The sequence below is a fragment of the Rhagoletis zephyria genome, unplaced genomic scaffold (genome assembly GCF_001687245.7).
Source record: "Rhagoletis zephyria isolate East Lansing unplaced genomic scaffold, Rhagoletis_zephyria_1.1 Rzeph_scaffold_03514, whole genome shotgun sequence".
NCBI classification, from domain to species: Eukaryota; Metazoa; Arthropoda; class Insecta; order Diptera; family Tephritidae; genus Rhagoletis; species Rhagoletis zephyria.
This window is the reverse complement of record NW_016160597.1, coordinates 43,892-62,166: the sequence shown is the minus strand read 5'-3', so window position 1 is coordinate 62,166 and position 18,275 is coordinate 43,892. Positions and strand designations below refer to the sequence as shown.

The 18,275-nt window shown below is 35.5% G+C and overlaps 1 protein-coding gene across 1 annotated transcript; it reads left to right on the top strand.

The window, feature by feature from the left end:
• Window positions 1-6,490: 6,490 nt before the first annotated feature.
• On the top strand, window positions 6,491-13,411 carry Abp1 (Actin binding protein 1). Its single transcript, XM_017624148.1, is given in 8 exon segments — window positions 6,491-6,917; window positions 9,248-9,419; window positions 10,402-10,853; window positions 10,941-11,120; window positions 11,180-11,607; window positions 11,610-11,864; window positions 11,931-12,023; window positions 12,838-13,411. Coding segments are annotated over 8 exon segments (1,803 nt in total). The 5' UTR covers window positions 6,491-6,834; the 3' UTR covers window positions 12,978-13,411.
• The last annotated feature ends 4,864 nt before the right edge of the window (window positions 13,412-18,275 follow it).

Below are 18,275 nucleotides of genomic sequence, written 5' to 3'. Positions count from 1 at the left end.
TTTTTTCGCTGCCCTGTCGCTGGTCTCCTTTGGGTGTGTTCATTGTCGCATTAATAGGCCCATTAATCACTTCTTCAGAGATTTCAAAATAATAGCGGTAATTTGGGACAAGTATATATGTATAAGTATTCAAATCAATAGGAAATTTTTTCATAATAAAGAAACTCTCATTTAGTATGTAAAAGCTGATGCTATCAGAAGCAGTGTTGGCTAAATGTTAATCTGATTAACGATTAAGAATCGCTGTTAACGATTAAAATCAATTAATCGTTATCATCTATAACGATGAGCTGTATGAGCATTACAACGATATAGATTTAGTACAGCGATTTAAAATTCAGCGGCTCCTCTGGCTTGGCCATGTCGTTCGAATGGACAGAAACGCTCCTGGTTTGAAAGTATTACGCGGGCTGCGAAGCTGGTAACAGAGGAATAGGAAGGCCTGCTCTGCGTTGGACAAACCAGGTGGAGAAGGCTTTCACTTCAATTGGCATTTCCAATTGGCGTCAGTTGGCACAGAAGAGAAATGACTGCCGTGCTGTTTTGGACTCGACCAAAACCGCTTAGGCGGTTACAGTGCCAATAAAGAAGAAGAAGCAGAATCTGAATGATTAATGATAAAATTTATTTAATCGTTAATTGTCGGTTGTGATTACGATTATCAAATTTTAATCATTAATCGTTAATCCGATAAAAAAAAATCTGATTAAGTGGTCTAGTGTGTCCGCATTTTAAGTCAAACACGGTTTTAAACTACACATTATACGTATAATAAAAAATAATAATAATTTGTATTACAGAGATATTAAAACCTAGTTTGCATAACGTCTGTTGTTAATAGATCACAATCAAAATGCACACCAAATTGCTTAGATTGATGAGGGAAACCGACTTAGCCATACCGGATTAACTGACCTTGTGTGCAAAAGAAAATTCCTGCATAAATTAATTAATCACCAAACCTACTTAATCAAATTAAGTGTTAATGGTTACAAATTAATTTTTTTAATCACGGTAACGATTAACTGTTTAATCAGATTTAATTAAATCATGATGAACTGTAATCGGATTGAATTTAATCAAATTGACTAATTGATTAAAAAATCAATCGATTAGTGCCAACCCTGATCAGAAGATAACAAATATTTGAAGCTAATAATAGCAAATTTAAAGAAATCTACTTATGTATATGCATAAGTCCTTGTCCATATGACCTTAATGTCTACATATTTAAACAGTGTTGAACAATTGTAAGTAGCAGACTGCTTGAAGAAAATAGTGAAAATTATTTTTGACTTTTGTCAGCGCCACCTAGTTTGAGGTCCAAAAATTATATATAACACATAATTCTAAAATATCACTTGGCACTATGATTTTTAATAGCATTGATGATTCGAAGAGTTTGATATCATCTAATTCGGTAGAAACATGAACCAATAACGAAAATCCAAAGCGTAGTTTGTTTTTTTTTTTTTTTTTTCAGAGATTTTGGGGAATGCTGCGTCACAGAGTGACCCAAAATCTCGAATGTCGTTAGTAGAAGTAGCTGGTATCCACCTTTTTCCCAACTTCTCTCCATTTTTTAGACCTCAGCCATAAGCTATGGATATATGTATGTGTACATATGCACGTATGTATGTCCATACATGCATATGCGCCTTATGCACTTGCGATATTTCACATTTCATTTGCAAAAATTTACAAAAACGTGCCACCATCCGCGGTTCCATAATACTAATTAATATTTAAATCCAATAGGCGTCTAGAGACTGGCCAACATTTAGTATATAAAACATTGTACTTGAACAACATACTTCCCCAAAGATAACGTCTCAGATATTTACTAATGCTGTAGAGATTTGAGTTGTAAGTTGAGTATGAAATCGTCACCGCTTCAAGGCAGGAATCAGAACTGCCAAGAGTGACCAGGTGCACTCTAGCACAAGTCCGTTTGGGGTGGTGTCACCGACTCCACAGTTACCTCTCCCGGTTGAATTCACAAGTGGCAAACACCTGCCCGCACGTGGGCAAGGTTTCCACGACACCCAGCATCTCTTCACATGCACCTTCAACCCTACGACCCTGACACCAGAAGCGCTCTGGACCGCGTCTATCGACGTTGCCCGCTTTCGCGGCCTCAGGCTTACAGAGTCGGAGGATGAAGACGACGTACATGACAGCACCTGGGGGGTTGAGCACTGTTGCTACAACCACTACAACAACCGCTTCCAGGCACTAAAATTGTGTATTTTGTAGTTGCAAAAATCGTTTATTATGTATTACATACCTGCAAAAAAAAAACGAAAATATTTGTATAAGATAAAAGTGAAAACATTAAAGTGGAATTTCATTAATTACCCCTAATATCCCGCTGCTTTCAAATAATTTACACATGTAGACAGCAAAACAGATGCATGTAAGTATCTTAGAGCAGCTGAATTCCGAATGCAACGGACTTTGATGGTGGGGGAGAGTGCAAGAGCAGCAATGCATCAGCGAATTTAGTGCAGCAGCCTGCAAAATTTGTTATTGTTTGTCTCGTTTGTAGCCACCATACACTCACAGGCAGGCATACAGCTTTGCAAACTCAAAGATACACATCTGCGAATGCCAATTTGTGATTTTTTTTGTTTCAATACAATTCCATCGTCACTCCCCTATCCTAGCAGCAACAATAACCGACAAATCTATCGACCGCTGCCGCAGCAGAATCGGTAGCGGTGGCAGCAGCACAGCTAACGCAAGAATTTGGAATGCAAAGTTGACGCTCTGCTCTGCTCGTCTACCCCCTCACCGAGGACTATTTTAACAAACAAATAAATTATTGTAAGCTAAATAGCTACACTAATTTCACTTGATATTCACTTCGTACGCACACAAAGAGAAAAATACACTTTTTTGGATTTTCTAGCGCAAAAATTTCACGATTTGTCAACAGCGAGAGTGGAGAAAATCATCTGAAGCGATCGGACGAGCACAAATTAGCAAGTAACCAAGTATGTGTATTACCACCGCGACTCCGTCACCGACAACCGATACATTGGACTATATGAATCTCTGTGGCTTTTCTATACAATTTTATTAAAGTGTGTTTTTCTTTTAGTTAAGTGGTATGTGCGGAATTTGAATGGAATGTAGGCAATAGCGACATCAAATGTGCGGCGGCCATCGGATGCAACAGCGTAGATGTCAGCGTTGATTTTGCTTTGTGCTACCAAGAATTAACAATTGTCAATGGCGCTTTTACTTTACTTCCGATTTCCGAGTCATATGTCGGCTGGTGTGTGACTTGGCTAAATGATGTCGGTTTGGCAAGAATGTAGCAAATTGTTTTGGAATTTCTGCAAATATCCAAATTTTCGAAAGTTTTTAGAAAATAGACCTTTTTGTGGATGTTGGATAGGAGCTCAAAAATACTTTGCTCAATATGGCTTGCTGTATTTCTTAAAAATTCATTTCCTGATTGATTTGCTCTCTCATTCGTAATTCGCTTTCCCATTCGTCATTCGCCTTGCCAATTACCTTCCGAATTACGTAATTCGCCATACAAAATTTTGACAGCGAATTACCTCATTTGTAGATAATTTAGTTCGAAATACCATGCGAATGACGAACGAATCGGTGCTTTCTCTAATATTTATCGGAAATATATCAAAGTTTTCACCGGCCTGGTCCCATGTGCTGGCAGTTTTTTTAGTTATAGAATAATGTTAATGAAACATTCTCCATATAAATTAGAATTGTGGATGATAACCTGAATTGTAGATCCATCTTCGATATTTGCAGTACACAAAAATAATAATAAATAGCGAAGAACAAGAACAAGAACTAGAGCTGAAAAACGAATTACTAATGTGTGACGTGGAAACAGGGTAATTCACGAATTACTTTGCGAATTTCTTACAGAGCGAATTATGAAACGTGGAAACATCGTATTGCTTAACAAAACTGCAGCTCGTTCATGCAACCCTGGCTACTAAAGGTAGAAAATAATCGATATTTTCCGATAATATTCCACAAAGAGGTTTTGGGGCGTGTTGCTGGAGTAGCAGATCTTGACCAAATATAAATCTGAGTTGTTCCGGTTACGTACATATATATGTGTGTAGACCCGACTGTCGCGGGAACGTACTTATTCATAAACGAACTACACAAGATCACGCAAGAACAAGCGAGTGAAAGAAGATAGATATTTTGATCGAGTTCTACGCCAGCTTGCTTCGCTGGAAAACGTGCGAAAAGTAAACAAAACAAAGACAACAAACGAAAACCAAAATTAATGTCAGCTACTTTAAGCACACAATTTAAGTAAAGTGCTCATTAAAAGCTTTAAAATGTGTTGTCATGTTGAATTAACTCTTCTTTAGTTAAATAAAAGTGTAAAATAGTGGTGCTTCTGATGTAAATAAATGCTCATCTGATGAACCCGCTTTCACAAACTTTTTTCTCAAAACCAATACAAATACAACGTCGCGTTTTTGCGTGATCTTGTATTTTTGGTTAATGGTGCTTATTGGCAGTGTTGCCGCCGCTCAAAGAACTTTCTAACCAAGATTAGACGAAAAAGTTACCAAATGTAAGGAAAAATAACCATTTTTTTTATTAGATTAACAATTCAGGCCTTCACAAATTCTTTCATATAGTACGTACAGAAAAAGTTAACAAACCAAAGAAAATAAATTTTTATTTGCATTTTTGAAAAGTAAATCCTTTTAAGGCTGTTATATGTAATTACATATTTTAGAAAATCATTCTTCCCGTATTAGATGCATATGTATGAATGTTAATATCTTCGTAAACATTACCAGACTCCAAATGATGTTTTTAAATAAGTACATAGGTACACAGTTTCCAACTTCTTTGTAAGAATCAATAAAATACCTAATCAGCGTGAACATGTACAAGTATATATTTTAAGATTAAGATAAAACAATTAAAGATTGGACTTATTAACCTTATCCTCGCTCGAAATATACGATGGTAAATAAATTTTACAAATGCGCAAAACTGTGGAATGGTATTTACACTGAACCTACTTGCTATAACATTATTATTATTAATATTAACTAAAATTAATAAAGTACGCAGTAATGGAAAAAGAATAACCAAATCCCTTTTTTATTGTACATACAAGACGTGGTATTGGAGTCCGCATATACGAAGTACTTATATATGTACTATCTAAGTATGTATTCATTTGACGTAGTCTTTAGCCGACCATGTATATTATGTATTCTGTATATTATAAAACAAATAAACACATATGTAAGTAATATTAATACATTCATTCCAAATATTTTTACTTGGTTTTACTGCTGGGGCTGCCACTGCTGCTGCTACTCTCCTCAACCTCGGGAGGTGTAGCTGGCCTATGGCAATTAAAAACTACAGTAAATATTAAAAAATAACCAAAACGGGAAAGATCTTAACAACTTCACAGGCAAGAAAAAAATAACCAAGATTGGTTAAAAGTAACCAAAACGGCAACACTGCTTATTGGTCTTACTTTACAGCCGATAGGATGGATAGCTTGAAAATATCGATAGTATTTTTTGAGAACGCAAACAATTAATATATCGATAGTATCGTCGATATTTTTCCTCTGCTGCTGGCCACCAATCAGAAATTCTTTTGCACAGAGTCGCTCTGCTAATTCACGGGATTATAAAAGCAAGTGCAGCGCCGTTGGTGGAAGTGGCAGCAATTTGTCCAGCCGTAAATAACAAGAACCACTATTTACTGTATAAAACCCGCAGAAAGTTTGGAATTTGGTTAGAAAATGTGCAACATAAATTTTATTTAATAGCTTTATACAAAAGAATTGCTAGTGAAGTGTCCAAAAGTATTTAACACCTTGCATCGCCAGATGCGAAATTCCAGTGCACCGGGCGGAAAAATCAATTTTGAGGGCACTAGAAAGCCAAGCGCTAGTAGCTGAAGTAGTGGCAGTGACAGCGGCAACTTGCTGTGTTTATGTGCCCAGTTTTTAGACGTATCGGCGGGGTGGTGGAACCAGCAGCAGTAACACCAGAAAAGTAAAGAATACATCAGCACCCACGCAGAAAATCACTTGCGTGGAATTATTAATTGACTAGCAGCAGTAGCAGTAAGCGGCCGCAATCACCTACATACAACTTGTGTGTGAAGGAATAGCTAAGTAAAGGTAGGTGTTGGGTGCGCCGAGTGCGTAAATCAGTTGCAGAGTTAAATCAGTTGGGAAAAATCCAAAAAGGAGTCGTAGGGTAAAACAGGTGCACGATACGCGCGCACGCACCCACCATACAATATATTTATAAATACTGGGTGTAGTTGTTCACCGTTTGCAAAGCGGGTGTCGATGCTAGTGTTGCAGGTGTTAGCCGTCCGAAAAGTGCACTGGGAAAGTGTGTGAAATTGGAAGAAAAATAAGGCAGGTTGCTATTGTGCTGCATACGCCAACTGAGACGAGTTAGCTGCAAGCAAGCAAATCNGCACTGGGAAAGTGTGTGAAATTGGAAGAAAAATAAGGCAGGTTGCTATTGTGCTGCATACGCCAACTGAGACGAGTTAGCTGCAAGCAAGCAAATCGCCAGCCAGCCAGCCAGGCAACGCAGTCTAAGCGCCACATTTGTCAAGTTCGGTGTATTTGTTCGTGGCGCTGTGCCAAAACCGTCTTTCAAGGTCGTCGGCATTGGAGTGGGCAATAACCACAACGTAGTCGTCGTCTTCGTCAGCGTCGTTAAAGGCAGTGTCAGTGTCGAGCCACTCTCAAAATACAAAGTTATTTGGACGGGAAATAAAGGCCGGAAGTGTTTCAACTTTTGTGGTGACGGTTAGATAATAAATTCATAAAAAATGGCTATAAGCTTTGAGAAACATCGCGCACAAATCGTAGCCGCTTGGAAAGATGTACTGGACGATAAGAGCAGCACAAATTGGTAAGTTTGTGGGTAAAATAATTTTTGTTACTTCATTTTTTCAGCTAAATTTTTTTGTTTTGATATTTGTATTAACTATGTATATATGTACGTATACGGTTTATGTGATCAAAAAATGTTAGCTGCGGAGAAATTTCCGTTAACCATTCACTTCTTTTGTATTTACAAGCAACTTTCTTTTGGCTTTTGTTAAATGTTATAAAAACATCTAGGTATATATTTACATACTTGATTAGTGGCAGAGATTTCTAAGCATTTAAACCACATTTGTACATATCTGTGTTGTTGTTGTTGTAGCAGCATACAAGTTCCCCAAAGTCCTTGGCCAAATATAAATCTGGGTCGTTCCGGTTACGTAGACCCGACTGTCGTGCGAACGCTCATATTTATGTTCGTATGGAATAGAAGCTTATGTCGAGAAGCTGGCTTTATTTTAATGCGGCATTCCCTTTATCCTTTAAACGACACGGAATTTTTTTGATAAGACTTAATAAGTATATTGACTTGCTAGTATCGGAACTATTCCTTGCACGTTTATTTGCCAAAAGTTCTTCAACACCACAGTGCCACTGAGTTATTCGCAATCGTATGCTGCGAATGCCGCATTATACTAAAGCCAGGCTTGCGACATATTCTACTATTCCATATGAACACAGATATGTACATATGTACTTAATTGCATTCTCATGAGTCAACTACAAGAAATATGCATATATGTACATACTCACATATGTATGTAGGTATACATTTGTGCGCTAACATATCGCACACCGTCTTCAAAAGAGTCACAACGCAAAATAATATGTTCGTCAGAAAATGCGAAAAACTATTTCGTAGCACATGCTAATCATATGGGCAAGGGTGACTTTACCTTAGGTTTTTTTTAAACAAATTATAACAAAAATTTGCTCGAAGCTTTTGCTGAAAAGTAAATAAAAGCTCAAACTACATTTTTAGCGCATAATTTCAAAAATGCCAAATTTTGAGTTGTGCCTTTTGAAGACGTTGTGCGATATGCAAGAGTAACCGGTAGAAGTGTCAAAAGTAATAAAAAATAAGTTTTATTTTGAATCACAGATTGCAGCTTTTGCTATAAACCTAAAGATGTGTGGACATTTATAAGTATTTGTGTATGTACGTAAGTGCATTGTGCTTATTAGCTCAGACGCATCTTTACAAACGTTTGCACTTTGTGGTAATAATATACAGTCATTTGGTAGAAGTATTTTATTAAGTATGTACATACTTTGTATAGATGTTAAATATGGAGTAAAGGTATGATGCAATACAAATTATTCAAAGGTTGTTCGACTTTAAAGATTTTGTTCAGCTTAAAGGAAATGTTGCTAAATTTCCTCACTCGAAACTGCATAATAGACCTTTTTCTTAGGTTTTCAGACCTTCATATACATTTACCCGGACTATTGAGGTAGCCAATATCTTGTAGAAACGGCTTAAACCAAAACCTGTTTATTCTGGAGCGCTAGCTATAATAACTATAGCATTATGATTTCATTCTAAATAACGTTACTAGTAGAATTTCGAATGAGTTAACATATGCATATGTATGTATGCATGTCTAACTGCATGGACAATCTCATTTCACATGTGTGAAAAAATCTCGCACTGCGACTAACTTTCTGGCATGCCAGCATTGCAATAAAACGAAAATTGTGAGTTGTGACAATGTCTACGACTACTAAATGACCCCCAAGTGGCAATAGCAGTAAACTCGCTAACGAATGGAGTTATGGTATACTTCTCTTTACAGCCGGCATAGAAGTGGAGCGTTGATGTATGTTTTATACGAACATATTTATGTACATATGTACATACAGCATGCATATGCTAATACCCTCTTTCCTATGCAAGTATGTTACTTGTATGTGCGACTGTATAATACATAGTGTTCAGTTGTATGCCATGTGAAAGTCAGTTGAGTTTTAATTAACTCTCCTAACAGTTTAGTTGTGAATTTGAAAATTTGTTGTGCATTTTTTTCACAACTACTGCTTCAATGTTCTCATGTCCTCCTTTTTTCATTCATTACCACTAATATTCGTTTTTTTTTTACATTGCCTTTTTGCAATGCTGCAAGCATACGAACATGCAAAGCCAGCAAGTGTGTGAATTGTAACCGAGCTGCTTCTGCACAAAATTTAATTATGCCACAATTAATGCCATCTTCGTTGCTAGTCAATGCCTTTTGTGCCCTTTCGAGTGCTGATTGTTGTAATTGAGTATTTTGCTTTCTCGTTTAAAATGAAATTACTTACTTTTACATATTCACTTCCACTGTACTATGCACTATATTCTTTGTTATTACACAGGTCACTTTATGGCTACGAAGGTCAAACGAATGAACTAAAGGTTGTGGGCAGTGGTGAGGGTGGAGTCGAAGAACTCTGCGAGGATTTAAATAGCGGCAAAATTATGTATGCTTTTGTGCGCATCGCAGATCCGAAAACGGGCTTGAAAAAGTTTCTACTCATCAACTGGCAGGTTAGTGAGCAGTGGAGGAGTTTTTATGAAAATTTTTAGATACAAATTTTTTTAATAAAAATACATATGTAAATACATAATGCAAAAATGTAAAAAAATCGTGCATTATAATTAATTTTTGCACTGGAACTGGATTACCTAAATTGTATCACGAATTGCTAAAAATTAAAAGATTAAAAAAAAATTTAGAAGCCCATAAAAAATGAATTCAAATTAAGAAATTGGAATTGGAAACAATTTTTTTTTAATATATGTTTTAAATTTTAAATTAAAAAGAAGATGTAAAAATGGAAAAACTTAAAAAATAAAAATAAAGAAGCAAAGTAAAGAAATAAAAAATAGAAGATGCAAAATAAAGTAAAAATTAAATAACGCAAGAAGAAACAAAATTAAAAAAACCAAAACAAAAAAAAAACTAAAAAGTAAAATAAAATTCAAAATGAAAAAAATTTTAATAAAAAAGTTTAAAAGAAGTCAAACAACTAATAATGAAGTTTTACTATGCTCATTCCTTTTTTTGTTTTTGTATGTTACCCATTTACCTATGTATATAGGCGAATCCGAGAAATAGTCAACCAAAAACACAAAAATGCATGCAATTCGAATTCTCTCGTTTTTGTGTCACAAAGGCATAGTACAATATACTTTAATTTCATATTTCTTCTCACATTAAATGCTTAGCTCAGCAAAATTTTCGAGAACTTTGATGCTTTAGGAATGTACATATGTATGTACATTAGACATGGTACGTTCACAGTTTATTGGGAATATGCCTCTTCCGACGACTTTCCGTGTTATCAAAGTTTTGAAATATACACTTTTTTTGTTAACACCAATGACGCTGGCCGCGATAAAGCTTATCTTTACCAATATTTTATGTTTGCCTTTTTCATATCTTATTGGCACTTGAGCTTATATTAAAAATATACATTTTAATCTTGTTTCTCCTTTTTAAATTTTTTATCGCCCTTTCCTGCTGCAGGGTGAAGGCGCGCCGGTGTTGCGCAAGGGAACTTGTGCCAATCACATACATGATGTCGCCAAGCTACTTTCCGGCGCCCATTTGACAATAAATGCACGCAATGAAGATGATATCGATTTGGAGCGACTGGTCAAGAAGTTGAGCGCCGTGAGCTCAACGTATAGCTTCAAAGAGCCCCGCGGCCTGCCGGATGAGCAGAAGACACCTGTTGGCACAAATTATACTCGCGTCATACCTACGAAGGAGCTGAATCCAAGTGTAATGCAAGATTTTTGGAAGAAGGAAGAGGAAGAGGAGAAGCGACGCATTGCTGCCGAGAAGGAAGCAAAGCGACAGCAGTTGCTCAAACTCGAGCAGGAGCAGCGTACACGCGAAGAGAAAGAGCATTTGGAGCGTGAGAAGAAAGTTATTAGCACGTCTAAGCTACAGCCGGCGCATGTGCCGATCAAAACGTAAGTGAAACTATAAAGTAATAGAAAGTAATTTATAAAATAATACTCCAATGTACTCCAATTTTTACGCACATTTCGTTTCTCCAGTTCTCCACAGCCCCTAAGTCCGGAGAAAACTGTTGCCAGCAGCTTCACTGCCGGCATGACTGAAGCCGAGCGCATGCGCCAGCAGCGCAATCAGGAGGCGCGGGAACTGATTGGTTCCCGTGTCATTGCCGCCAAAGCAATTTTCACCCAAAACACAAGTCAAGGCCAGTTGCAAACAAAGTAAGTTTCCCAGTTCATTCATTTTTCTTTAATCATTGAAAATATTTCCTTTTTCGCAGATTGAACACAGCGCCACCTGCCAAACCTGCGCGCACATCCATAGCGCAACGCATCAACGCCTTTAACCAGCCACAATCAGCTGAACCGGAACCACGCAAACCCTCACCTACACCCGGTAAAGTCGCTCTCTCGAAATTCGAGGATATTGCCGTCACCAATAACGGCATCCAACAGCATCAACCAACTGTGCATACCACACACCGTGCGCCCTCGCCAGCCACAGTCACTGTGCCCACTCCCATACTTGCTCACCATCACCAATCCCAAACACAGGTGGTCGAACCAGTTGTAGGAGTAGCAGCGAAAGCGGCGGTTGTAATGGCGCCCGCGACTGTCGCGACAAATGCACTAAATGAAGAGGAGGTGGAGGTGGAGCAACCTGTCAAACCGGAAATTACCGCCATTGCCAATAACGATGACGTACCCTCGGGGCAGATGACTATGCTGCCGAAAATGACGAACAATATTCCACTATAAAACGTTCACCACATAGTAAATCAAATTCATTACAATCACCAGAGACTTCATCCTCCAATGCGACCGATACGGCGCTCTATCAGGATCAAGATGATGAGGGCGAGGAGCTGGAAGAGGAGGAAGTGGTGCGCACAAAAGTGTCGGTTACGGTGCAACAACCACAATCGGCTAAAAATGGACTAGGCAGCGCGTTGGATAGAAATGATTGTAAGCTTGTGGCTTTAGGTGATTGCTTCGAAGGGAGTTTTATGAATTTCTTTCTTGTGCTTACAGTGACTGATTTGGTTAACGAGGATGACTTCATCTGTCAGGAGTCACTGGGTGACGTTGGACTGAAAGCAAGAGCTTTATACGATTATCAAGCAGGTATGTGTGGTTATTTACTATGTTAGCATCTAATGCCATAAATAGTCAGATAACACTGGATCACAAATTTTAGTTTTCCAGACGCTACTATTCAATTGCAATGCAGAAATGCTCGGTGATTCCCGAAAATCGAGTAATTTGTTTTTCTATGGATACGTTTTCGAGATATTTGCAATTTACCGTGTCAGGTTCTACGTAATCACGTATACCTTACGCACCAATTAAATAATCGTAATTCGAAAGCCAATGCAATTCTCTATAAACCGCATATACATAACTTTTCGATAGGCCTGATAGTTTCTGAGAAATTAAATAATAACTGCAGATCTCTTTTTTTTTTGTTTGATGAAAAAGTTAAAAAAATTAAAACTTTAAGAGGGGAAAAATAAAAAAAAACGAGCGGCTTGTTTTTTTTTTATTTTTACGTACGATATTATGTACGATTTTATGTGCGATAATAATAAAGCCTGCCGATAACTTCGAAAAGTAACATATACATAAGTTTGATACATATTCATGAGAACATCGATAACAACTTCCATGAAAATATCAATAAATGCGTTATAATCATACCGGTAATATTTCGNAACGATATCGCCAAACTTTATATCGATTTATAATAAGGGTTTAGATTAATAAATTTATCGATAGACTTACCGTTGAAGTGGTCGAGGAGAATTTCGATATCAATATCGATTAATATATGAATATCTTTCCTTTCTTGAAATATTCCTTCATCAAATACATAATAATCGATAAATTTTCAATATTAAAATAAATTTGCGAAAATTATCTTTAATTTTTCTATTCACAGCCGACGAATCGGAGATTACTTTCGATCCGGGCGACATCATAACGCATATCGATCAAATCGATGAAGGCTGGTGGCAAGGGCTCGGACCCGATGGAACTTATGGACTGTTTCCGGCAAATTATGTCGAAATTATTAACTAAACGAAAATAAGGGAATTAATTATACACAAGCAACAACCATTATTGCAACAAAAAATGTAAGCGAAAAAAAAACAAACAAAGACACGAAATTGATGATTCAGCAACTTTACAGTTTTACTTATACTTTTACAAATGCGAATAATTGCAACAAAGGAAAAAAAATTATAGTAGTACACCCAACAAATGAACAAAATAATTGAAATTCAACAACTATACTCACCATTGCCGCTCTTAAAAATAAAAACACACACCAAATTCATTAGAATTCGAAATTCAGGCACAGCACAATTTAATTTTTTTTATATAAATGAAATCTTTGAGAGAGAAAGAGAGCAAGAGGAGGTTTTAGAAACTCTTAATACTACTGAAGCAATTGAATTCTTATGCATTTTTATAGCAACATACTTACATTTTTACTCGACTTTTGACTGCAACCACAAACTAAGAAAATCACAAAACTTGAAGTAAAAAACCCAACCAAAAAATTAGACGAAATTTTCTAACGTAAAATTTTATACGCACTCCTACACACACACACAACCACACATAAAATTTTTGATGCATTTTTAAAAAATTTTTTCTATACTCTATGATCAAAAAAAGATTTGATTATAAAAAATAAAAATTGTTAGCCTAAAAAAATGCAAGCCGAGTACATATTTAAACGCAAAAAATATTCAAAAAGCAAAAACAGTGGAAAAAATACTTTTCAGTGCCAAGCTGTGTAAACACCACATAAATACTACATTCAGAATAACCGATTGCGTTCAGTAAACGAGATTATATTTATTAAAAAAAAATTTATATAAAATTAATAGTCTATGTTATTTATTAAAAAAGTAAATTGTAAATTTGTTGCCTAAATGTTATCAGTCAGAAATCGTTTATCGAAAATAATGGAAATTGTATGAATATTTGCATTTTTGTTGTGTGATATGCCAGTTAAAACAAAATTATTTTAGTGTTGGCGTGTTCTTTTGTAATGAAATGCATTTTCAATTTTAATTTGCTTTAGAAGAATGTAAAAAGAAAAGACCAAGGCGCGCTTGCTTTTTGAAACTGCACAATTTTAACTGAAAACAGTTTTTAGAAACAAAAAAGTTTGAAATACTTTTCTAAAAAAAAAATTTGAAGTTTAAAATAAAAAAAAAAAATTCTATACACAAATTTCCTTTATATAAATTAAAACTTTGAAAACTCAAGTTTTCTTTTTCATTAAAAATGTGATCTACGAAGTTTTTTGCAGACAAAAATAAAGTTTGGTTAGCTTAAAACTTAAAATAATATCCATTTAAATTATTCATTAGGTAAACTCAGAGATCGTAAAGGCTTCGATTGTCCCCTGCATTAACGACAAAAAATAACGATTAAATTGTACTGAAAAAAAATTTAACGCTTTTTGTTGTCCTACATTCAAAGATGTTTGAAACCTAAGTTTTTTGAAACTGAAAATAATCCTAAAAATGGTTAAAAAATTTTAATTAAAAAACCCCCATTTTTTTTTTTCTTGGACTAATTTTAAAATTTTGCGATTTTTAACTCAAATATTTTTTCAAACTTGTCCTATTTGAAACTGAAAACATTAATTTTTTTTTGAAGCTGACAAATAAAATATTTTTAATTAAAATTTTTAAGGAATAAATGTAGTATTTTTTTGTTTAAAAAAATTGCTGTTAAAAAATGTTTTAATTTTTGTTTCGAACTGTAAACTCAAAATACAAAAAAATTTAGTTAAAAAATAATAAAATGTTATTATACTTCTTTTTTTTTGATATAATAAAGCATTCAAAAATTCTTTTAAATAAAATATTGCTTTAAAACTTTGAATTTCTATCTGAGACTTTTCAGTTTACAATTTTTACTTTCAAATATTTTATACTTTTAGTTATGAAAACTTTAAACATCAGAAACGAAATATAAAATAGAGAAAAGCTATTAAAAATCCAATTTAACTGAAAAATGATCGTTAACTCCTCTCCATATGACTTTCAAGCGAGCGTAATTGGTCTAATAGTTTTCCATTTGAAACCATAAAAAAATATCTTTTTGGTTTCTCTCTTTTTTCAACAAAGTTTTTGTTTTAAAAACCACATGCCAGTTATTAGCACTCACACAAACATATCTTTCTTAACAAAATTTAATTTGAACGTAAAACAACAATGCGTCCTTATTGCGTCCTTGTAAGCTAAATGTCATAAAAATCAAAGCATTTTTCATAAAAAAAACATACATATACGTAAGTATGTATATTTATATTTAGAATTTATTCCGGTGACGTCGCATATTTAGTATATTTATTAAGCACTAACAATTTTTTTTTGCAATACAACTACTGCGCATCACAATGCTCCTTTTAACTTTGAGAAGGCATTGCACTTTTCATAATTTGTCCATTTTATATATACAAACATACATACATATGTACGCATACCCTTAAAAGTATTACTTACCCAAAAGAACTTATTTCAATACTTAATTTTGCACATGATAAAATCCATATTTTGTAAATTTTTTATGATGATCATTAGAGAAAAGGTGAACGTTTATTTTTAGCCAGCAAATTTAATGAAGCATTACATATACATATATATTTGTACTTTTATTCGAAAATCTTTTTGTATTCAGCAAATGTTTTCCATAATATAATTTTTAGTATTAAAAAAAGTATATAAGAAAAAAAAAATAATAATTATGTACTACCATTACTAACAATATTTATTGTGAAACAATAATAAGAATTCAATAAAATTTAAAACAAAAGTATACATGCATGTTTCGAAAATAAATACAAAGTGTAGTATTTTATTAGTGAGTTTTCGAAGGTTTGCAAGTTTTCGAGTGTGGAGCACAGCGCTCTGTCGAATTCCTCATTAGCCTTAAAGAGGAAGGTGCCTCTGGCCGAATGGTTAATGTTATCGAGTAGACTAAGGCTGGCAACACTACTCTGGTTGGAAATGGACTTAGTCGCCTAGCTCTGCCTCTAAGTCTTCATGATGAAACCTTCAATAACGGACTCAGGCTGATTGAATTCGTCCGATCCAGAGGCGAGATGGTCTGCAGCACTAGGTTCCAGGATAAAAAGGATACATCAGGTTACACGGTCGTTGACTTAAGTTAAAATTCGAAGAGCCACCAACACACGCAGACTGGGGGGGTGTATAACATAATCCAGACAATCAAAATCCAGACATTCAAAAAGCGGCCAGTCAAAATACAGACAAATCAAAATCCAGACAAATCAAAATACAGACAAATCAAAATACAGANTTAGAATGTTTCCTATTTAAAAAAGTGGCGGAAATTTTCAGTATATATTTAAATATTGTTTCGTTTTTTTTTGTTAAAGAAAGCGCCGCGATTTTTTATTCCAAATTTTCAGTATTTCTTAAAACATAATTTAATATAAAAAAACGTCGCAGGCGAAAATTTGGAATGAAAGCTAAACGGCGACGCCTGGAAAACTGAACATTTAAAACAATTGTTATGGAAAGGGAAAACTATGCTCCCAAAGAATACTTAGCCAATATAGCTAAGCATCTCAATTAATATAAGTTTTTGAATTTCTGGATTTTGATTGTCTGGATTATGTTATACACCCAGTTAATGATTGTTTGTAAATACTTACTAATTAAAATTTTTTTAATAAATTCCGGTACACTGAAATTGTTTTGATGAAGAAGGTTAGGGGTGGATTCGGGATTTTTTTAGAAAAGTATTCCCCAGTATTTTTCCCACAGTATTTATGCGCAGATCTCTCTGCGAGCCTAACTACGACTTAAGAGACACGATTTTGATTTGCAAAAATTTTATACCGACATTTTTTCCCCTCATGTCTGTATTTTGATTTGTCAGTATTTTGATTTGTCAGTATTTTGATTTGTCTGTATTTTGATTTGTCGGTATTTTGATTTGTCTGGATTTTGATTTGCCGGTATTTTGATTTGTCTGTATTTTGAAAATGCAGAATTTTAAATTTTGTCTTTATTTTGATATGTCTGGATTTTGAATTTCCGGATTATGAATGTAACCGGCGAAAGTTTCCTTAGCGGGAACTCTTTGCATAGATACCAATATGCATCCCTTGCAGTAAAGGTATACAAAGGAAAATTTTTTGGCGGACAACAAGGTGGCGCTGGGATGCTTCTTCGATAATACGGAAGACTCTCTAATGGACAATGGCGTTCGGCGCAAAGTGGTTGATGACACCAAATGCCGCTGGATAGCAAACGTTCTTAAATGCAAAACCATTACATCCACTTTACGGCAGGAAAGAGTCAGATTCTTAGCTACGAAATGTTCCTCGCAGGGGGAGTGAGCTCTGCTATGGTCCATCGTACTGCTCTACATTAGTGAAAATGGATTCGACGTTAAGGGCTATGCGAATGACATGGTCCGCCTGATCAGAAGTAGTTTCGAAGGCACTATCTCCAAACTCCTACAGAATGCTCTGAACATAGTCGTTTATTGGGGCAGTAAAAATGGGTTAAACGTTAACTCCAAGAAGACTAGCATAGTCATTTTCTCAAGGAAAAGGAAAAGGGACAAATTACTAGAACCACTCATTCAAGGAGAATAGATACACTTCTCCAGAGTGGTAAAATAACATAGAGTTATCCGTGATGACAAGCTCTCATGGAATCCGCATCTAGACAAAACTATTCAAGAGGTCAGGGTCTTCTTCCGGAAACTAAACATCCGTCTGGTAGGAGAAGGCCAAGCTCCGTAAGCTACAACGACTGGTAGGCGTGGACATCACTGTCGCGATGATAACAACACCAATCGCGGCTTTTGAGGTACCTCTTGACCTGCCTCCTCTACACATTGTTATCACGAAAGAAGCTTTACTGTTTACAGCAAGGCTTATCGCAGGGGTAAATGTAGAGAACAAGAAGCTTATACACTCTTTCACCCTCAGGGTTGTAGAACAAGAAGTTGGGCTGCGCAATAGCTTTGTGGACATGTGCCTTCCGAGATTTGACTACGCACAAAACTTCACGGTCCTCGATATATCCAGCACTAACCGCCAAACTAACATAAACGATTTTTTTTTTTTCAAAATCTTTTTGATGCATATATACATCCAGATTATCTATGAGCATTTCTGCATAGAACAAATGCGTGTGTACTCGAGAAATTTGGCGTGCAAAAATCTATGCCTGGAACAAGTCTCGAACTAGACTCGAAATCGTACCGACAAAGTTCTGAAGTAGACTTGAACTGGTCCGTAAATGGGCCTGAACTGGTCTACCTGAACTAGTACCGAAATGATCCAGTAAAAGTTGCAATCTAGACCCGAAT